At 42.1% G+C, this 22,828-nt stretch overlaps 1 protein-coding gene across 1 annotated transcript; it reads right to left on the bottom strand.

Moving 5' to 3' along the window:
• Positions 1-3,172: 3,172 nt before the first annotated feature.
• LOC141580852 (syncytin-1-like) lies at positions 3,173-10,877 on the bottom strand. Its single transcript, XM_074384004.1, has 2 exons — positions 10,795-10,877; positions 3,173-5,136 (listed from the first exon to the last, which is right to left on the bottom strand). The coding sequence occupies exon 2, from the start codon at positions 5,125-5,127 to the stop codon at positions 3,400-3,402; it is 1,728 nt and encodes a 575-aa protein (XP_074240105.1). The 5' UTR covers positions 5,128-5,136; positions 10,795-10,877; the 3' UTR covers positions 3,173-3,399.
• Between the last annotated feature and the right edge of the window lie 11,951 nt (positions 10,878-22,828).

The following is a 22,828-nucleotide window of genomic DNA, read 5'->3' as shown; positions in this document are numbered from 1 at the left end:
TTAAGATTTTGATTATTTTAAATATTCATATAAGTAGAGTTATATGGCTTTGCCCTTCCATATCTGGTTTACTTCACTTAGCATAATATACTTCAAGTTTATTCATGTTGTCACATATGGTAGGAGCCCTTACTTTTTAATGGCTTAATAATATTCCATTGTATATGCATACCACATTTTATTTATCCAGTATTCAACAATGAATATTTAGGTTGACTCCAGTTTTAATGCTACAATGAACATAGGAGTGTAAATATTTCTTCTTCAAAATTCTGATTTCAATTCTTTTGAAAAAATACCCAGAAGTGGGATTGCTGAAGCATATTGTAATTCTATTTTTAACTTTTCAATAATTTTTTCTGCTGTTTTCTATACTGGCTGCACCATTTTACATTTCAACTAACAGTATAGAAGTGTACCAGTTTCTCCACATCCTTGCCAACACTTACTACATTTGGTTATTTTTTAAATTATAGTCATCCTAACAGATGTGAGATGGCATTTCATTGTGACCTTGATTTGCATTTCCCTGATTAGTGATGTTGAGCATTTATTCATTAATCTGTGGCCATTTTTATATATTTTTTGAAGTAATATCTATTCAAGTCTTTTGCACATTTTAAGATCAGTTTTTTGGCTGTTGAGTTGTAGTTATTTACTTAAGTTTTCTTTCCTTTTAATCTCAGTCTAGTTAGAGGTTTGTCAATTTTAGTTGTTTTTGTAGAAAATAACGCTTTGGTTGAATTTTTTCTATTTTTTTATTCTATATTTTTTTCAGATGTGTACTCTAATCTTCATTATTTCTTTTCTTATGGCAACTTTAGCCTTAGTTTGTTCTTTTTCTCTTCTGTTGAAGTACGGAGTTAGTTTGTGTGTATGTGTATATATATTATATAAAATATAATGGTATGTAGTTATATAAAATATACATTATTATGTTATATATTATGTCTTATACATTTGTATTAGTCCATTCTCATGCTGCTATGAGGAAATACCCAAGACTGGGTAACTTATAAAGGAAAGAGGTTTCATTGACTCACAGTTCCACAGGGCTGGAGAGACCTCAGGAAACTTAAAATCATGGTGGAAGGGGAGATAAATAGGTCCTTCTTCACATGGTGGCATCAAGAAGAAGTACAGAGCAAAGTGGGGAAAAAGCCCCCTTATGAAATCATCAGATCTCGTGAGAACTCACTCACTATCATGAGAACGGAATGGAGGTAACCACCTTTATGATTCAATGACCCTCTCCCACTGTGTCCCTCCCACAACATGTGGGGATAATGGGTACTATGATTTCAGATGAGATTTGAGTGGTGATACAGCCAAACCATATCAATATTCTAATATATAATATAATTATATATTATATTATATATAACATATTTTTTCAGTGCAGGTTTTATCACTATACACTTCCATGTTAGCACTGCTTTTGCTGCATACCATAAGTTTTGATATGTTGTTTCTTTTTTTCGTTTGCCTCAAGATAATTTCTAATTTCTCTTTTTATTTTTTTCTTTGACTCATTGGTTGTTCAAGAATGTTGATTAATATTTACATATTGTAAAATGTCCAGTCTTCTTTCTGCTGCTAATTTCTAATTTTGTTTTGTTGGGATCAGAAAAGATACCTGGTGTAATTTCAATACTCTTAAATTTGTTAAGTCTTATCTGTGATCTGACATGATCTATCTTGGAAAGCATTCCATGTGAATTTGAGAAGCATATGTATTCTCCTGTGTTGGGTAGAATGTTCTGTAACTGTCCTGTTAGTCTGTAGTGTTGCTCAAGTATAGTGTTTCCTTACTGATTTTCTATCTGAATCTTTGATCTATTTTTTAAAGTGGGGCATTGCACTCCATTTCTACCATTAGTTCTGTCGATATTTCCTTTAAATATTAAGTGCTCTAATGCTGTCTGCATATATATTTATTGTTATATTTTTCTGTTAATTGGCACTTTTATCATTATATAATGTCCTTCTTTGTCTCTTACGACAGTTTTTAATAATGTCTATTTTGTATAACGACTCCTGCTCTATTTTGTTTACCATTTGCATAAAATGTCTTTTTCCATCTCTTCATTTTCAGCTTAAGTGTGTCTTAAATGTAAAGTGAGTCTCTTGTAGACAGTATATAGTTGCAGGAGATCGATCAGCATGGTGGGAGAAATTTTAGAAAACGCAAACCTTCTTGTAAGGCCAGGAGGTTTTACAAAAGCCTTGGAAGAAGGTTATGGCTGAAAGCAGCCTAATCCTGTTACCTTGAACTAAGAGTAAAAAGCAAATATCAAGGGACTGTAGAGGAGTTTACCAAAACAGCTTGTTTACTCATGTGGTCCCAAGACTGACCTTTGATCATCCACTGGCACATGACTGCTCTCGACTCAGAGGGTCAGAAATGTTAATTACCCTCTAATGGTATTTACTTGAGATCTTTGTCATTTAATCTGTATTAAATTAATGCAAAGGCCACTGGCTTACAAGGGCCACTCCTGACTCTGGGAGAGGTCTCCTGGCCACACTGACTAGCAAGTCTGTGTCAGTGTACATTTTTCATCTGTCTTTCAGTTAAGTCTGCCAGTCAGACTCAACATATAGTTAGATTTTGCTTTTTTAAAATTCATTCAGCCACTCTATATCTTTTTATTGGAGAATGTAACTTATTTGCTTTTAAAGTAATTATTTATAGAGAATAATTTACTATTGTTATGCTCCGGCCTGCAGAGCAACAGACAGAAACCCGGGCAAACCTATCGTGGATGAGAAGGGATGGGACAAGAGGCGCGAAGAATGGCAGCAAGACAAAAGTTCTGATCAAGCTGCAAAGTTTATTTTAAAATGGGTTCCTTATATAGGGAGGGGAGAGGGTAGAGAGGGAAAGGGGAAGTAGTTCTGATAGGCTAGGAGACGAGTGTTCAGCTCATGATCAGCTACCCCATTGGTGCAGCCATGCATGTTCTGCACGTGATCAGGTCCTTCATTGGTGGCCCGCATGCATGCTCTGTGCGTGATCAGGCTCTACGCCCGGGGCATGCTCCTGGCGGGGAGGGCTGATGCAACTTCTTGTTCCAATTGCATCAGCTTAGCCTGGGTTCCCAACATCTCCTCCCTTTTTCTTTTAAAAAAAAAGGAGGAGGCGGACCTTAACCAGCTAGGGGAGGTAGAGGCTGTGCTCCTCCTGAGCCTTAATTTTCAGGCTTGCAGGTACCTTTTTGGGAGGAGAGGATTTTTTGAGTACCAACCTCTATGCAAGCCAGCTTACCTCTCAGGAGACTCGACAGTAGCCTTAGTAAGGCCTCTCCTTGCAGTGCCTTGCCTTGCACCTAGCGGTGTCCATTACCTTCGTAAAGCATAGTGTCGAGCGGTATGCTGCTCCCGTAGGAGGGGAACCGGCTACAGTCTGCCATATTCTAGATCACGCGTTGCTAGTTGGTGATAGTGGATTTGTATGGGCTTTCCCAGTAGGGAATTAAGCTGATTCCTGATTAGCACTGTTACTCGTCTTAGGATCCAGGGGGCAAAAGAGAAGAACAGGATGATAGCGAATAAGGGTCCAAGGAAGGGGAGGAGGTAAGGGAGAAGTCCATTGAGGCCGGTGAGGAAGGGATTATCTGCAAGTGCCTTGCGTCTTCGTTCGAGGTCTTCTTGTAGATTTTTTATTTTATCTCGGACAATTCCTGACTTGTTGGCATAAAAGCAGCAACGTTCCTGTAGAGCCAAACAGATACCTCCCTGTTCTGCAGTGAGTAGGTCTAAGCCTCTTCTGTTTTGTAGGACTACTTCGGCTAGGGAATCTAGTTGGTCCTGTAAGTCATTGATGGTGCTAGACAAGGCTTGGACGTCATTAATAAGTTGATGGGAAAGTTTTGTGTAAGATTGAACAGCCACCCCGAGTCCTGCTGTACCGGTAGCGACTGCTGCAGAGACACCCAATCCTACTAGCAGGGGAATCAGTGTAACGGCTCGTTTCTGCCGCCCTGCAATATAGTCAAAGGTAGGGACAGGGACAGGGTCATCACCAGAAATAATGTCTATATCTGGCAGGAGGGCGGCTAACACACATGACCCTGTCCAGTTTGCAGGCAGAGCAGTAAAGGCGAGGTTGTTGCCGCAAACAAAAGCTTGGCCTGGGCCAGGGCAAAGGGCCTCACTGTGGTTGGAACTACTGGAGCAGTTTACAAAGTTGGCAACGCCAACCGGAATATCAAAGCTGTTGTTTTGTGCACCTTTAAAGAAGCAAGGGTATACTTGGGAAGGCATGGGCTGGACTCTAAAGGGTAAGCTGGGGGTGCAATTATTTTGTGAGGCATTAAAACTAGATATATTGACAGGGAAGGCTAGGGGCATGGAGGTACCTTGATTTAAGCATAACCAGCAATTTTGGGCTAGGCTGGGGTTGGAGATATTGAGGGCCTGGTGGGTGGCTGACAGAATATCAAGCATTTGCGCATCAATGTCAGGTCCTCTTGGTTTTGAGCGAGCTAGGGGGTGGTAGGATAACTTAGGGAATTGGCTTTGAATAATAAGCTCTATTTGTTTTTGTACATAAAGCTCTCTCACAGCATCTTGGGGTCCGCCACCGTCGGAGACGTGAATAGGGGCTTGCTGATTCCAACAAACAGATTTTCCAACCTCGCCCTCGCATCCGGCCTGGAGGACCCCATGAGGTTGTAGGCCGCTGGTGACAGGATTGGTTTCTGAGGGGCCCATTGTTCTTTGTAGAATGGCAGTAAAATAAGTATTATTGTCAAGAGTACACTGTGAGAAACTAGAATAGCAGGAGGAGTGCATCTGGGGTTCAATGTTGCCTCTGCACTCGCTTGGGCACGGGCCTGGGCGGCCATTAATGACCGGTATACTAGGAGGCTTGCGCACACAAAGCCACTTAGGTGAAGATACTCCATTCCAATTGGTGTCATAGGTAAGATAGGCATTTTTGTCCCCACAATCTGTTACCTGAGTGTAAGTTGGGGTGGCGTAATTATTGGTCTGAGTCCCCCCTTTACAGTCACATGGCGCTCCAAAGAGGGCAGTGTAGACGTCTCCGGATGGCTTTCCAAGTCCTCCCTTTGTGACTGGGCAGAGGCGTGGGTGCAGTAGGAGGATGAGGATGTAGAGCATTTTTTTTTTCTGGAAAAAAAAGGGGCTCCTCAAGGCGAGTCTTTTGGCCCTGGGGCTGTGCTTGGATTACTAGGCCTGTCACATAAGGGGGCTATTTGATTATTGACGTGTCTAATTAGTCGCTCAGGGAGCCAGCGGGGGCCATCCTCCTTTTGATCGTATATGCAGGCTGAGCCTCGCCCCCATATGAGGACAGGGTCAGGGCCCTTCCAAACACTGGTGAGAGGGTCACGCCACATAACCGTAGCATGTTGCTGAGAAGTTTGGGGATGCCATAGACGGTCAGCTGCTGAGCGACCTTGACTGTCAAGCTGTAGAAAATTTAGTTGAAATAGGGCATGACTAAGAAGGTTTCTGGGTTGTTGCATGGAAAACCCAAGGGGGGAGCGGGCTAAGCGATTTAGAGCATTTTTTAATGTTTGATGAGCTCGTTCAACTACTCCTTGACGCTGGGGGTTGTACGGTATACCAGTAACATGTTTGATTTGGAGTTTTTGGCAAAAGTCTTGGAAGTTTTTTCCAGTATATCCCGGGCCATTGTCTGTTTTAATGGTGTGTGGTTTTCCTATGGTAGCAAGACAGTGGATAACATGAGATATAACATTTTTTGATGCTTCACCTGTTTGGGGAGTGGCCAAGATGAAACCGCTGAAGGTGTCAACAGTAACATGAACAAATTTTTGTTTTCCAAAAGGGGCAAAATGAGTGACATCCATTTGCCAGATGGCATTGGGGACTAAACCACGAGGGTTTACCCCTAGATGGGGTACAGGGGTGGCTATGACACACTGTTTGCAGGCTTTTACAATATCTCTAGCCTGTTCTCTGGTGATTTTATAGAGTAGGCGAAGGGTGTGTGCGTTGAGGTGATGTAGGGTGTGAGCCTGGGTAGCGTCATGTATTGAGTCACTCAGAATGGGAAAAACCTGTGTGGCAGCATCGGCTAAGGCATTGCCTTTAGCTAGGGGTCCTGGAAGATTTAGATGGGCCCGAAGATGTCCGATAAAGAAAGGGTGTTGTCTGTTTAAAATTAGCTGTTGTAGTTTAGAAAATAAGGGGGTAGCATTGGTTGAGGATTTGATAAAGGGGACTGTCTCCAAAAGAGGGACTGATTGAGCAATATACGCACTGTCAGTGTACAAGTTAAACGGTTGGTGGGCTAGAACTGTGAACACCTGGAGAATAGCATAGAGCTCAACAAGTTGAGTTGACAGGTAGGGGGATTTTATTGAGATGGGTTGATTATCAATAACGTATGCAGCAATTCCGTTTGAGGATCCATCAGTGAAAACTAGCGTGGCTTGAGGAATTGGGGCAGATTTTGTGATCTTGGGCAATATGAACTGGTGAAGCTTGGCAAATTGGATAACAGGGTCACTGGGGTAATGATTGTCTATGTCTCCTGTGAAGGAGGATAATGCAATGGCCCATTCGTCAGAGGTTTGCAGGAGCCAGGTTAATTGATCCTGGGTGTATGGAATGATTATAGAGTGGGGGTCCCTGCCAAACAGTTGGCGGCCAGTGTACCGACCCTTAATAATTAACATGGCGAGGAGCGAAGGGTAGGTGAGTAAGACCTTTGATGGGGAGGCAGGTAGATGGAGCCAAAGGAGGGGGCTTCCGTATTTAGTAGGGTCTGTACTGTGTGGTTGCCAAAACACCGCGGTGGGTGTATGGGGAGTTGGGAGCAAGAGGAGTACTAGGGGAAGGTTATATGAAATTTGTTGAACACTTTGATTTTGGATGGCCTTGTTGATGAGGGCTAGGGATTGCTCTGCTTCTGGGGTTAGCGCTCGAGCCGATAAAGGATTTGGATCGCCCTTTAGAATATTGTTAAGGGGAACAAGGGCACTGATGGGCAATTTTAAATAGGGTCGAAGCCACTGAATGTCCCCTAGTAATTTTTGGAAATCGTTAAGGGTTTTTAAGTGATTAGTTTTTAAGCAGACTCGGGGAGTAAATACTTGCTGATGGTGTAACTCAAATCCCAAATAAGAAAATGGCTCAGACACTTGTACCTTGTCTGGAGCAATTTTTAGTCCATATGAAGTAAGACAGGATATAATGTGAGCATAGCAGGCCTTGGCTGCTTCGGCGCTGTTACAAGCAAGAAGGATGTCATCCATATAATGGAGGATATAGGCCTCTGGCCACTGGGATCTTGCTGGGGCAATGGCGGCAGCAACAAATTTTTGGCACAGTGTGGGACTGTTGGCCATGCCCTGTGGCAAAACCTTCCACTGATAACGAGGCATAGGACTCTGGAAGTTGATTTGAGGGACGCTAAAAGCAAAGTAAGGTCTGTCTTCAGGGTGTAAGGGGATGGTAAAGAAACAATCCTTAAGGTCAATAACAATTTTGTGATAGTTTAGGGGAATGGCTACAGGAGAAGGAAGACCAGGCTGAAGGGCTCCCATGGGGACCATTACCTTATTAACGGCTCTTAGATCCTGTAAAAGGCGCCAGCTACCTGATTTTTTCTTAATGATAAATATAGGAGTGTTCCATGGAGAATTTGTAGGCTCAACATGCCCTGCTGCGAGCTGTTCCTGTACTAACGCAATGGCAGCGAGGGTTTTTTCATATGTAAGTGGCCACTGATCAACCCACACAGGGTCTGTAATTTTCCAGGAAATTTTATCAGCGTGGGGTACAGGAATGTCAATGGCCGCTACGGTAAATTTTGGTGGAATCCCAGGCCTGTTTTGTCTTTTTTGGGGGTGATAGTAATGGGCTGGGTGATTCCTTGATTATTTTTTCCCAACCCTTGGCCGGGGAGATACCCCTGGCTTAACATTTGGGTCATGACAGTATCGCTGGGACTGCACATGACAAGTTTCATTTGAGAGAGGATGTCCCTTCCCCAGAGATTGACTGGCAGATTGGGGAGGACATAAGGGGTAATGTGACCATTGTTGCCTTCAGAGTCTTCCCACTTAAGCATTTGAGCACTTTGTTGGGGGTTGGTGGCCTGGCCAATACCGCGCAGGTGAGTAGCAACGGTTGTTAACGGCCAGTTTCTCGGCCAGTGAGTGTAAGATATAACGGTGGCATCGGCCCCTGTATCAAGAATGCCAGAAAAGGGCTTACCATTTAATTTAAGTCTCAGGGTAGGCCGCTGTTGAGAAATTTGTTGAACCCAGTAGACATCAGAAGACCCAGGGGCACTAGCCCCGCGGGAGGGCTTATGGAAATTGGAGTTAATTTGTTGGAGGGGGAGAATGACTATTTGAGCTAGTCTGGTGCCCTTTGGGATGGTGACTAAATCTTTAGTTGTAGAGAGAATGATATGGATTTCTCCCTCAAAATCATTGTCTAATATGCCGGGCAGAACTTGGATCCCTTGGAGGGTAGAGCTGGCTCTGCCTAATATGAGGCCGAATGTCTGGGGTGGTAAGGGTCCATATATTCCAACTGGAAGTGTCAGAGGGCTATTTTGGGTGGTTAGTATTGTGTCGGTGGTGGTACAGAGGTCCAGTCCTGCACTGCCCGCTGTTGCTCGCCAAAGGTCTGCGACGTAGCGGCGTGGTTGATTACTGGGAGGGCAGGGGTTGGCTGGCGGTATTGGGGGGTGAACTGTGAAGCCCCGGAGTTCATCCCGGTAGTGGGGCCCTGGGGCTGGCCCCTGTTCAAGTTTCCCTGCCTAATAATGGGTTGTCCATTAATGTCTAATCGAGAACGGCATTCTGAAGCCCAGTGAAATCCTTTTTTGCAGCGGGGACATTTTGTTGTGGGACCTAAATTTTTTATAATGCTGGCTTGTGGGGCATTAGGTTGAGTTGGCAGTTGGGCAGGCGGTTGTATTTTTTGGGGGCAGTTCCTTGAAAGATGGCCGGGTTGGTGACAATTATAGCAAAGGCGGGCCTGGGCTCCAGGCAGTTGTGCGGGGGCAAGATTTTGGAGGGCAGCTCCTATGGCTAGGCCAACAGCGTGGGCAGAGCCAATACCAGAGCAGAGGCGAACATAGTCGCAAAGCTCCTTCTGCCTAAAAGGCCGAATTGCACTTTGGCAAGCGGGGTTAGCATTTTCATAGGCTAGGTGCTTTACAAAGCAGCTCTCACTTTCCCCGGAGCCAAAAAGGCGATCTGCCGCCTCCTGGAGACGGCTTACAAAATCACTGTATGACTCATCTGGGCCTTGTCTGATTTTTGCAAGGGAAGTAGTGGCCGCTCCTTTCTGGGGGAGTCGCTTCCAGGCTTTTAGGCCTGCGGACTGAATCTGGGTTAAAAGCCCTGGGGGGAATTGGGCCTGTTTTTCGTTGCTTTGGTAAGGGCTGGAGCCAAGGAATTTTTTAAGGGTCCACCCTTTGGAGGAGGCTTTGCGCGCGTTGCGCTCTGCAAAGTGTTTAGCGGTCTCCTCGTATTCAGACTTCCAAAGGACAAAATCACCTCCACTGAGCGCAGCGCGGGACAGGAAAAACCAATCACTAGGAGTAAGCCATCTTTCACAGAGATTTTCTACTAGGGCCACGGTAAACGGGCGGTAGGACCATAATTAGCAACAGCAGATTTAATTTTTTCTATTGTCTTTAAATTTAGCCGCTTATAGGTATGGGTGTATGTAGGCTCGGTGGGCTCTGAGCTTTCACCGTCCTCATCCTCTGAGTCAGATCCTCCGGAGTCTGCTTCCTCCTCCTCAGGGATGGTGTGCGTGTCAGGGTGAGGAGACGCTCGGCCCGTGGTATTGGAGCTAACCTGTCCCTGACTTCTAGTAACGGGAAAAGCCATAACTCCCGCGGGAGGTAGAAGGGCCAAATTGGACAATTCTGAAGCTAAAGTCTGGATTTCTTTGAGGATGACTACAGTTTCTTGAATGGAGGTTTTATTGGATAAATTTTGAGCTGTGGAGGGGGCAAAAGCACTTGGTGTGGGGGCATGTAAGACCGGAGCCGCGACTGCCACTGGGGGCACTGCTGTAGGAACATAGGGCGGCGGCCGGAAAGGTGGCAATGCCGGGGTGTTAGTTAGTTGGGGCCAATCAGGGTTGTTATATTGGGCAGCTGCCTCTTCCAGATCTGCTTGATCGGCGGGATCTAGTTGATCATCCTGACTACCCGAGTTATGCAAGGTTTTAGAATTAGCAAGCAAGGGCAAATGTTGGGGCGGAGTATGCGCCCGAGAATGAGGACTTTGAATGGGGGGGTCCGTAAGGGTTGCAAGGTTGGGGTACAGTGAAGACTGCCCTGTATCATCTGAACCAATGTCAATTGCAACCGAGGGGCAGGTAGAAGGGGCCCTAGAGGGAGGGCGAGAGGAGGCCTTTTCAGAGGTGGTAATTGTTACAGGGGCTTGTCTAGATGGAGGTCGGGAGTGGCTAATAAGAATTTTGTGACCCTCCTTGCAGAGGCGTTGAATGTCAGGGGAGTCGCCCTGATTAGTAAGGACGTCCCTTATTAAATTATAATAATTAAAAGTGGTGATCGGAATAGTCTCAGGACCAAAAACACGGTAATAGTCGTTCAGACAATCACCAACACGTCCCCAAACACGAGAGTCAATAGACCCTTCCTGGGGGAACCATGGACATGTTTTAAAAATGAAACTAAAAAAGGAGACAAGGTCTTTCTTGCGAACCCGAATTCTGCGCACCTTGAGAGATTCCTTTAACTGACTTATAAAGAGATCATTTTCACTGTGTGAAGATGCTTGTCCCATGATTGGGTCTTACCTGAGTAATGCCGCCGTCGAAGAACGAACTTCCAGGAGTCGGCTCGCGGTCGGGTGGTCCGCGGTGCTCCGTGCGGGGAACCAGTTAACGGGGCCGGCGGTTAATGGGGACGGCGGTCCACGGAGGCCGGCATCGAGCCCCACGTCTGGGCGCCACTTGCTCCGGCCTGCAGAGCAACAGACAGAAACCCGGGCAAACCTATCGTGGATGAGAAGGGATGGGACAAGAGGCGCGAAGAATGGCAGCAAGACAAAAGTTCTGATCAAGCTGCAAAGTTTATTTTAAAATGGGTTCCTTATATAGGGAGGGGAGAGGGTAGAGAGGGAAAGGGGAAGTAGTTCTGATAGGCTAGGAGACGAGTGTTCAGCTCATGATCAGCTACCCCATTGGTGCAGCCATGCATGTTCTGCACGTGATCAGGTCCTTCATTGGTGGCCCGCATGCATGCTCTGTGCGTGATCAGGCTCTACGCCCGGGGCATGCTCCTGGCGGGGAGGGCTGATGCAACTTCTTGTTCCAATTGCATCAGCTTAGCCTGGGTTCCCAACATTGTTATGCTGATAATTATTTTCTGTCTGACTGTAGTTCTTTTGTTTTTCGTTTCATGTCCTGTTTTCTTCCTTGGTGTTTTATTTCTTTGGTATAGCCTCTTTTGTATTTTCTTTGTGGTTACCATGAGGTTTTCTTAAAATATCTTATAGTTGTGATAGTCTGTTTTATGGAGATAACAACTTATCTTCAATAGCATACAAAACTTTACACTTTTAATTCTCTCCCACCTATTTTGTTAATGTCACAATTTACATATTTTTATATTGTATATTAACATGTTTTATGTTGTAATTATTTTAATACTTTTTTATTTTAATTTTTATAGTAGAATTAAAAGTGATTTACCCATCACTATTACAGTATTACAGTGTTCTGTATTTGCCTATATATTTACCATTACCAGTGAGGTTTGTACTGTCATTTGCTTTCATATTGCTGTTAGCATCTTTTAATTTCAACTGAAAGAATTCTCTCTGTATTTTTTTAGAGGCAAGTATAGTTGCAATGACCTGGCTCAGCTTTTATCTGGGGAACTATTTATCTTTCTTTCATTTTGAAGGACATTTTTCCTGGGCGTATCGTTATTGTTTGGCAGTTCTTTTAGCATTTCGAATATATCATATTGATCCCTTTTGGCCTGTAAGATTTCTACTAGGAAATCTGCTAATCATCTTGTGAAGATTCCCTTGTATGTGACCTGTCACTGCTCTCTTGATACTTTCAAAGTGTTCTCTTTGACTTTTGAAAATTTAATTATAATGTGTCTTGGAACAGAATTTCTTAGGTTTATCTTACTTGGAATTTTGTGAGCCTTTCAAAGATGGATATCCATTTTCTTCCCTTGATTTGGGAAATTTTCAGTCGTTATTTGTTTGTATAAACTCTCTAGTCCTTTCTCTTGCTCTTCTCCTTCAAGATTTCTCTAATATGTATGTCGTCTTACTTGATAATGTCTTATCAGTCCTGTAAGCATTCATCATTCCTTTTTTTTTATTTTGCTCTTCTGACTGGATAATTACCAATGACTTGTTTTTAAGTTTGCTGATCCTTTCTTTTACTCTCTCTACTTTGCCATTAGTCCCCTCTAGTAAATTTTTCACTTAAGTTAGTGTATTCTTAAGCTTCAAGATTTCTGTTTGGTGCTTTAAAAATAAATTTTGTCTCTTTCTTAAAATCTGATTTATTTGCACATTGTTTTGACTTCTTTGAACATCTTTAAGATGATTATTTTGAATGATTTGTCATATAATTATATATTTCTGTTTCATTAAGTTCAGTTTGTAGAGATTTATCTTGTTCTTTCATTTGGAATATAATTCCCTATTTCTTCATTCTCATGAATTTTTTTTTATTGGTGCCCTTGAATTAGAGAAAATGACCATCTTTCTAAGTTTCCATAGACTGGTATGGCGCAGAAGATCCTCGTTAATCAGCTCAGCCAGAGAATGTGTAGGCCTCTCAAATATTTGTGGTAATCCAATCCACAGTGTTTATTTTTAACAGCTCCCAAATCTCAGGAGTATGCTGTGTAGCATCATTGCTTCAAGATAGGCGTAACGAAAACAAAAACTCCCTTCTATAGCTCCTTGAAAAACTGGAAAGTTGGATATGTAGTTCACCATTTTTCCTTCCTAGGGAAAAGCTAAAATTTAGTCTTTTTAATCTGCTTGCTCTGGCTATACCAGGAGGAGGGGCTATGGTGAATGCTTGTGTGCTAGTTCCAACTGCTGTCTGTTTTCACTCTTCGGCCAGGCATTGAGCATATGCTGTGTCTTATTAGTGCTCTAAGATAGGTGAGACAGCAGTCAGTTCCTTGGACAGCCCCAGGAAAAATTGAAAGGTTGGATGAATGGCTCAACTCTTTTTCTCTCCAGGTAGAGGCAGCAGGCTAGGGTTTTCTTCCAATCATATAGCATTGTGCTGGGATGGTTTGTGAGAGTGTCTCAAATTTTATTTACCAGCTTCTGTATGGCTATTTTTCCATTCTCCCAGGGTGTGGTAGTTTCTAAACTTGTTTCTGTAGTTCTCAAAATGAAAGTTTATCCTTGTATTGCTGAATTGGCATACTCATAAAGGGAAGGAGAGCCCAGGGCTTTCTAATCTGCCATCTTCTTGACTTAAATATCTTTTTTTTTCAGCCAAATGAGGGTCAAAACTGCTCTCAAAAGCACAACATATATAGGGAAAAAGATTTGTCACATTTGCAACTTATATTGTAGAACACATTGAGCACAGAAAATTTGTTGTCCAAAAGCAAAGGTGATCTTCTATTATGAATATGAGAAACATATATTATTAAGAATTGCCGGGCTGGTCCTGATGGCCAGTGCCTGTAGTTCTGCCTACTTGGAAAGCTGCGGCAGAAGGATCACTTGAGGCCGGAAGTTCGAGTTCAGGCTGGGCAATGTTGCACCCATATCTAAAAGAAATAAAAACCAAAAAATGAATAATAATAATGAAAAAGAATTGCTATATGTTGAGAAATAAAAAATACCTTTTATACTACACAGAAGTATATTTCAACAGTATATTCAAGCACTTAAATTTAGTCCTAAAATATCACTTTGGTCTTCTTTTAGCTTTTCATCCTAGATCTTATTGTCTAGGCTTTAAATCATCCTACCTGACTCCAACTCATATTTTCCATTTTTATTTTCAAATTTATTTTCAGATTTAAACAAAGTGGATCCAATGTGATTAGTAAAATGTGTGTTCTACATCTCGCAAGGAGTAATTTAATTTTAGGCTATAGTATGGCCACATGCTGAAGTAAGAAATGCCTTGTGTTGAGTTTCTACTGTTATGGTTGTCATTCTTGGTGTTTTACTAGGCTTTCTCAACTGATTCCATTCAAACCCTCCAACGACAAAGTACAACATTGTCAACTTCAACTCATAGTTGAGGGAACTGAGAATATGAGGGGAAGTTACTTGTCTGAGGTCCAACAGCCGGTCAGTTACAGAACTAGACTAAGAGGCCATTGTCTTCCTGATGTCACCCAGACATCAGTGAGACTGGGAGCCAATGTGAAGTTACTTGTTCACACTGAGTGTTTTGTTTTAGGGATGCTTCAAAGAAACTGAGACCCAGGAAACAACTGATGACTAAACTGGAACCAAAAAAATTATCTCTCTCAAGTTCCCTGAGTTTCAGCTGAAAGGGAATGTGATTCTAAGACAGTTCTCTTAGGTAGTATTTTCAAAAGATCCCCTAATCTGGTGTTGTTTTATTCTGTTGACTGGCCTAAAATATTGTATGTCCTTATTTGAGGACTTCAGCTGTTCTTCCTCCCTCTTTCCTTTCAGTTCTTTCCCTTCAGTTCTTTCTCTCTTTTTTTCCCTCCTTCTCTCTTTCCTTGTCTTTCTCTCTCTCTCTCTCCCTCCCCTCTACCCACCTCCCCTTCCCTCCCTCCCTCCCTCTCTCTCTCTCTTTCTTTCTTTCTTTCTTCAATAATTGTATATATTTATGGGATATAATATCGTGTTTGGGTATTTGTATACATTGTAGAAAGCTTAAATCAAGCGAATTGACATATGTATCACCTTACCAACTTAAATTTTGGGGGTGTAAACATTAAAAATCCATTTTTTTTAGCAATTTGAAAATTACCTACTCTCTTGCTTCAGCAAAAAGAAGTCTCATGAGATTTCTGGTCTCAAGTTATCACTGAAGCAAACTGGAAAATAAGTTATGGGAGTTCCCACTTTTCGGCACAGAGGGGTTCCCAAAGCTCCTTATGTGGAGAGGTTTCAGAAATTTATGTCTTGAGAAAGTTGAGGAAGAAGGAATGGAGTGCAGTCTCTTCTGTTATTGTTGGAAAAGACCTCTAACAGGGAGAGAATGCATGGCTGAAATTGTCATGAAGCAAGCTGAGGAAGAAAGTGCAGTGAGTGCCTACTGTCCTGTTCAAGCAAGCAGAAACCTCACACCCTCCTTGTAGGGAGATACTTCTGATCTGAAGTTATTACTGAAACAAACCGAGGAAGAAGGCTCAAGGTGGGCTCAGTTTTCCTTTTAGCCATGGACATGTCCCCAGTTTCCTTACAGTGAGACTTTCTAAGGGATTTATTGCTGGAGCAAGTAAGAGAAGAAGACACAAGAAATGCCATCACTACCATTTAGGCTAAAGAAGCTTTCATTTTTATTTGCTATGTAAGCTTCCAGATACTGGCTTCTTGAGAACCAGAGCCATAGATAGCTGCTAGAAAAGTATGCAGCTAAACTCCTTCCAGGGGTTAAATTGGAAGCTAGCCTGATCCTAGTGGCTGTGGTTGCTGGACGGGCTCACATGTTTTAAAACCCCCTTTGCTCTTTGTGCCTGAAGTAAATCTTCTGATGCTCTGTTCCTGCTGTTCCTCAAGCAAGGTGGTTTAATAGCCAGGTTCTCTGGCAGGGACTGTAAAATTGGGGCACTATGTGTGTGGTACAAACCCCTAACCCTTCAGGAAGAAGCTAGGAATTGGGGACTCCTTCTATGTTGTAAGGCACTCTGCTCAGGATGATGTTAGTGTTCAAGTTTTTAAAATTTTTTCCACCCATTTTGATGTGGATATTTTCTCAGTCATCCAGTGTGTAGGAGTCTTTTAACTAGAGTTTGGCTTTCTCTTGGAGAGAACTGATCTGTGTGTAGGTGTCTACTCAGTGTGTCTGTGGGAGGAAAGTAGTCAAGAGCCTTCTATTCCACCATTTTGTTGCTGACATCACCCTGAGGACTTTTGCCTTTATATATCTATATATCAGACAGAAACCAGTCTCTTCTGCTGTGTGTGTATGAGTGTGTGTGTGTGTGTGTGTGTGTGTGTGTGTAAAGATATATTTAGGCATGTAACATATAAATAATAGTAATTTTTTTCCAGGAAATAATTACAATCCAGGGTAAAAGTTATACGGAATAAACATGGATAGTCTTTCTTCCTCTCTGGCCTTTTAGTGAGGAAGTACTTTATGTTTTTCTAATCAAGAGAATATATGGATTTGTGGAATTTACAAAGCCAGAGTAAACAGGTGGGCTATTTTGTAAAACAGCTTTTAATGAAATACGATTCGTGTAACTTGACAGAAAGCACGCTAAGTTTCCATGGCTTCTGCTTGCCATCTTTGTTGTATTTAGCTTCTTTGCCTGCTGACTCAGATGCTTCATCTCAGGTAAAAGTGACCCCAAACACCTCAGGAAGATCCTCAAAGCCCCTCTCTGTTTTTGAGAAGAAAAATGAAAGTGCCCTGATAGCCTCTAGAATATATTTGATGAACTAATTATTAATTGATGGTATTGCCAAAATGAAGTAGATTTCAAAAGTCTGGCCCTGTATTCAATGAAGTAAGAATGGTTCTTTAACTGTTTTGCTATTTATTTCTTTACATTACAGAAAAATGTATCAGGCCCCAATTGCATGTTTCTGTAAATAAAAATTCCCTATTATTAAAATTACTCTTGGTCTGGATGTGGTGGTTCATGCCTGTAATCCCAGCACTTTGAGAGGCTGAGGCAGGAAGATTGCTTGAGCCCAGGTATCCAAGACCAGGCTGGTCAACATGTTGAAACCCTGACTCCACAAAAAATACAAAGATTAGCTAGGCATGATAGTACATGCCTGTAGTTCCAGCTACTTGAGAAGCTGAAGTGGGAATTTGAGTCCAGGAGGTTGAGGCTGCAGTGAGCTTCTACACTTCAGCCTGGGCAACCGAGCAACATCCTGTCTAAAATAAAATAACAATGTCAATACTGCTTGGCTTATAATTTTAAAAAAATACACCATATAAATTCTGATTAAAGAAATATAATAAAAGTAGCTCTGCAACTTTAGATAAGTCACTTAATCTCCCAGAGCCTCAGTTTCCTCATCTATTACAGAGTGGAGTTGAACTATATGATCACAAAATCTAGAACAGTGATTTTTCACCAATGGGATATAATTAGTATCTATAAAAGTTATACATGGTTTGTATTATTTTTTCCTATTTCTTTATATAATGTTACACTATTAAAGGAGGCATGTCAAAATCCCACATCACCTTTGATAGGATTCCAGAAGAAAACCCTTTGCGATTTCAACCCACATTCCCTTCCATCTTCAATTTAAAAAAGAATTACAAAAAAAAAACTGAAGTGAAAAGTTAAATTAGAATAATGTTCCTGTGTATAGTTTTTTTCCCTCTTTCCAGTGTTTTTCTCCTCGATACATGTAATTGGTAATTAAATACATTTCTGCTGGTCTTGTGGCCATATGCCTACAATAAGGAAAAATACATTTGTGCTTTTTTTCCCCTCCACTCCTTTTGTTCTCAGTGCTGACTTTTGTCGCAGTGAGCTGTCCAGATTCCCGTGTGCTGGTATCCATGGGCTCCGTCTTACCAAGCTGCCAGTCTCTAGTGTCACACCTTACTGCCTTTAAAGATTGCCCTTGCTGTGGGAAGTGTGGTGATTCCAAGCCTCCTCCCTTCTTGGGCTGCAAGGCGAAACCCAGTGAATGTGTGTGTTCAAACAGGAACTAGAACTCTGGTACTTTTCTGTCACCCATGAGGACCCAAACCTGTTACCATAGCTGCCCTTCTCATTCTTTCCATCTGCACATCCTCCCCACCTGCCATGGGCTGTCACCAGAAGCAGGGGTAGTGGGAGCCCTGAAGAGAGGAATTGAGGAAAGAGGTGCTTTCTCCTTCTAAATGATGAGAAATAGGGTCCATGGAACTCCTAGGGGCTATCTTTGCTTCTGTGATATATGAAATCTGTCCACATAGAAATTCCCTTGATGGATTTGGACAAAGTAAATTGAAAACCTGCTGAAAAGGATTCACAGTTCTAGACACCATTAATAATATTTGTGATTCATGGGAGGTCGTACAGGAGTATTGAAGAAGTTGCTTCCAAATCTCATGGATGACATTGAGAGGTTCAGTACTTCAGTGGAGAAAGTAACTGCAGATGTGATGAAAATAGCAAGAGAGCTAGAGGACGTAGAGCCTGAAGATGTGACTAAATTGCTGCAATTTCATTATAAAACAACATCAAAGATGCTGAAATGCCAAAGATTTAGAATATTTCGAAAACTAAGTTTATAAAGCAGCAGCAAGGTTTCAGAGGTTTGACACCGATTTAGAAAGAAGTTCTACTGCAGGTAACATGCCATAAAACAGCATTACATGCCACAGAGAAAACTTTAGTGTAAAGAGCCAATGGATGCAGCAAACTTCATTGTTATCTTAGTTTTAAAAATTCCACAGGCACCCCAATTTATAGCAACCACAACACAATTAGTCAGCAACCATCAACATTGAAGCAAGATCCTCCACCAGCAAAAATATTACATCTTACTAAACATTCAGATAATCATTAGCATTTTTTAGCAATAAAATATTTTATTTTTTAAATTTTACTTCTAAGTTTTGGGGTACATGTGCAGATCTTGCAGGATTGCTACATAGACATACACATGCCATACTCTATCCCCCTGTCACCTACATTGGATATTTCTCCTAATGTTATCCCTCCCCAATCTACCCATCCCTTGCTATCCCTCCCCTAGTCCCCCAGCCTCCACAGACCCTGGTGTGTGATGGTTCCCTCCCTGTGTCCATATGTTCTCATTGTTCAACACCTGTTTATGAGTGAGAATATGTGGTATTTGGTTTTCTGTTCTTCTGTCAGTTTGCTGAGAATGATGGTTTACAGATTGATCCATGTCTCTGCAAAGGACATGAATTCATCCTTTTTTGTGGCTGCATCGTATTCCGTGGTGTATATGTGCCATATTTTCTTTATCCAGTCTATCATTGATGGGCATTTGGGTTGGTTCCAAGTCTTTGCTATTGTAAACATTGCTGCAATGAACATACCTGTACATGTGTCTTTCTAATAGAACTATTTGTAATCCTTTGGTTATATACTCAGTAATGGGATTGCTGGGTCAAATGGTATTTCTATGTCTAGATCCTTGAGGAATCACCACACTGTCTTCCACAATGGTTGAACTAATTTACATTCTCACCAAGAGTGTAAAAGCATTTCTATTTCTCCACATTCTCTCCAGTATCTATTGTTTCCAGATTTCTTAATGATCACCATTCTAACTGGTATGAGATGGTATCTCAATGTGGTTTTCATTTGCATTTCTCTAATGACCAGTGATGATGAGCATTTATTCATATATTTGTTGGCCTAATATATGTCTTCTTTTGAAAAGTGCCTGTTCATATCCTTTGCCCACGTTTGATGGAGTTTTTATTTTCTTATACATTTGTTGTAGTTCTTTGTAGATTCTGGATATTAGCCCTTTGTCAGATGGGTAGCTTGCAAAAATTGTTTTCCTTTCTGTTGGTTGCTGGTTCACTTTACTGATTGTTTCTTTTGCTGTACAGAAGCTCTGAAGTTTAATTAGATCCCATTTGCCTATTTTGGCTTTTGTTGCTCATGCTTTTGGTGTTTTAGTCATGAAGTGCTTGTCTATGCCTATGTCCTGAATGGTTTTTCCTAGGTTTTCTTCTAGGGCTTTTATGGTGTTAGGTCTTATATTTAAGTCTTTAATCTATCTGGAGTTCATTTTTGTATAAGGTGTAGGGAAGGGGTCCAGTTTCAGCTTTCTGCTCATGACTAGCCAGTTTTCCCAACATCATTTACTATACAGGAAGTCCTTCCCCCATTGCCTGTTTTTGTCAGGTTTGTCAAAGATCAGATGGTTGTAGGTGTTACTTCTGAGGCCTCTGTTCTGTTCCATTGGTCTATATCTCTGTTTTGGTATCAGTACCATACTGTTTTGAATACAATAGCCCTATTATTGGGTGGGAATCTATGTCTCCTTATAGGTCATTAAGAACTTGCTTTATGTATCTAGGTGCTCCTGTATTGGGTACATATATATTTAGGATTATTAACTCTTCTTGTTGCATTGATCCTTTTACCATTATGTAATGTCCATCTTTTTCTCTTTTGATCTTTGTTGGTTTAAAGTCCATTTTATCAGAGACTAGGATTGAAAACCCTGCTTTTCTTTTGCTCTCCATTTGCTTGGTAAATCTTCCTCCATCCCTTTATTTTGAGTCTATGTGTGTCTTTGCATGTGAGATGGGTTTCCTGAATATAGCACACCGATGGATCTTGATTTTTTATCCTATTTGCCAGTCTGTGTCTTTCGATTGGGGCATTTAGCCCATTTACGTTTAAGGTTAATATTGTTATGTATGAATTTGATCCTGCCATTTTGATACTACCTGGTTGTTTTTCCCATTAGTTGATACATTTTCTTCATTGTGTTGATGGTCTTTACCATTTGGTATGTTTTTGCAGTGGCTGGCACTGGTTGTTCCTTACCATATTTAGTGCTTCATTCAGGAGCTCTTGTAAGGCCGGCCTGGTGGTGATGAAATCTGTCAGCAATTGCTTGTCCACAAAGGATTTTATTTCTCCCTCACTTATGAAGCTTAGTTTCCTGGGATATCAAATTCTGGGTTGAAAATTCTTTTCTCTAAGGATGTTAAATATTGGCCCCTACTCTTTTCTGCCTTGCAGGGTTTCTGCTGAGAGAGCCTCTGTGAGTCTGATGGGCTTCCCTTTGTGGGTAACCTGACCTTTCTCTCTGGCTGCCCTTAGCATTTTTTCCTTCATTTTAACCCTGGTGAATCTGACAATTATGTGCCTTGGGGTTGCTCTTCTTGAGGAATATATTGCTGGTTTTTCTCTGTATTTCTGGTATTTCCCTGTATTTGAATGTTGGCCTGCCTTTCTAGGTTGGGGAAGTTCTTTTGGCTAATATCCTGAAGAACGTTTTCCAGCTTGAATTCATTCTCTCCGTCACATTCAGGTACACTGATCAAACCTAGATTAGGTCTTTTCACATAATCCCATATTTCTTGGAGGCTTTTAAAAAATTTCTTTTCACTCTTTTTTCTCTAATTTTACCTTCTCGTTTTATTTCATTGAATTGATGATCTTCAATCTCAGGTATCCTTTCTTCTGCTTCATTGATTCTGCTATTGAAACTTGTGTTTGCTTCATGAAGTTCTCTTACTGTGTTTTACAGCTCCATCAAGTTATTTATGTTTCTCTCTAAGCTGGTTATTCTGTTTAGCATTTCATGTAACCTTTTTTCAATGTTCTTAATTTCTTTACATTGGGTTAGAACATTTCTTTAGCTCAGAGAAGTTTGTTACTGCCCACCTTCTGAAGCCTGCTTCTCTCAATTCATTAAACTCATTCTCCATCCAGTTTTGTTCCCTTGCTGGTGAGGAGTTGTGATCCCTTGGAGGAGGAGAGGCCTTCTGGTTTTTGGTGGTATCATCCTTTTTGCACTGGTTTCTTCCCATCTTCATGGATTTATCTACCTTTGGTCTTTGAAGTTGGTGACTTTTGGAGGGGTTCTCTGAGTGGATGTCCTTTCTGTTGATATTGAAGGTATTTCTTTAGTTTTTTAGTTTTTCTTCTAACAGTCCAGCCCCTCTGCTATAGGACTGCTAGAGGTACACTCCAGACCCTGCTTACCTGGGAATCATCCATAGGGCCTGCTGAACAGCAAGGATTGCTGCCTGTTCTTTCCTCTGGTTGCTTCATCGCAGAAGAGTACCCACCAGATGTCAGAGCTCTCCTGTATGAGGTGTCTCTTTGGATATATGGGAGTCAGGAAGCTGATTGAGGAGGCAATCCGTCCCTTATCAGAGCTCGAGTGCTGTGCTGGGAGCTCTGTTGCCCTATTCAGAGCTGCTGGGCACAGACAATTAAGTCTGCTGCAGCGGAACTCACAACCACCCCTTTTCCCAGGCAAGTTGGAGCATTATTTATAAGCCCCTGACACACTGCTGCCTTTTTTCAGAGATGCCCTTCCCTGCAAAGGGGAAGTCTAGTCACAGTCTGCTTGCAGAGATGTTGCTGCACTGCCGTGGGCTCTGCCCAGCTGCTATGTAAACTTCCTTTTGATTTTGTTTACACAGGTAAGGTTAGAACTGCCTTGGTAATGGTAGACGCCCTCCCCCCACCACCAGCTTGACTATCCTGGGTCAAGCTCAAACTGCTGTCCTGGCTGCAAAACTCTCAAGCCAGTGGGATTCAGTTTGCTGGTCTTTATGGGGATGGGACCCTCTGAGCCAGATCACTTGGCTCCCTGCCGTCAGCACCCGTTTTACAGGGGAATGGGTGGCTCTGTCTTCTAGGCATTCCAGGCACCAGTTAAAATGACCACCCAGATTTGTGCTGGAAACCTGCAGCACAGGCTAAAACAGCCACCCAGATTTGTGATGGAAGCCATGGTGCTTGTCTGCCTGGCAGGAATCTCCTGGTCTGTGTGCTTGGTTGGAAATGCAGAGATCACTCACCTTCTGCATTGCTCTCACTGGAAACTGCACTCTGGAGCTTTTCCTATTTGGTCATCTTGGCAGAAGTCCTTTGTATTATTTAAATAATGAGCAAGATTGAATATTCTTTTTCAAACTCATACACAGAGCCTTTGGCTTGTGGGAAATCTTAGAATATACACCAAGAGTTGAACAAAATGGTATG

The sequence above is a fragment of the Saimiri boliviensis genome, chromosome 13 (genome assembly GCF_048565385.1).
Source record: "Saimiri boliviensis isolate mSaiBol1 chromosome 13, mSaiBol1.pri, whole genome shotgun sequence".
Classification (NCBI taxonomy): domain Eukaryota; kingdom Metazoa; phylum Chordata; class Mammalia; order Primates; family Cebidae; genus Saimiri; species Saimiri boliviensis.
Note: the sequence above shows the minus strand (reverse complement) of the source record. Positions and strands in the feature narration are given on the sequence as shown.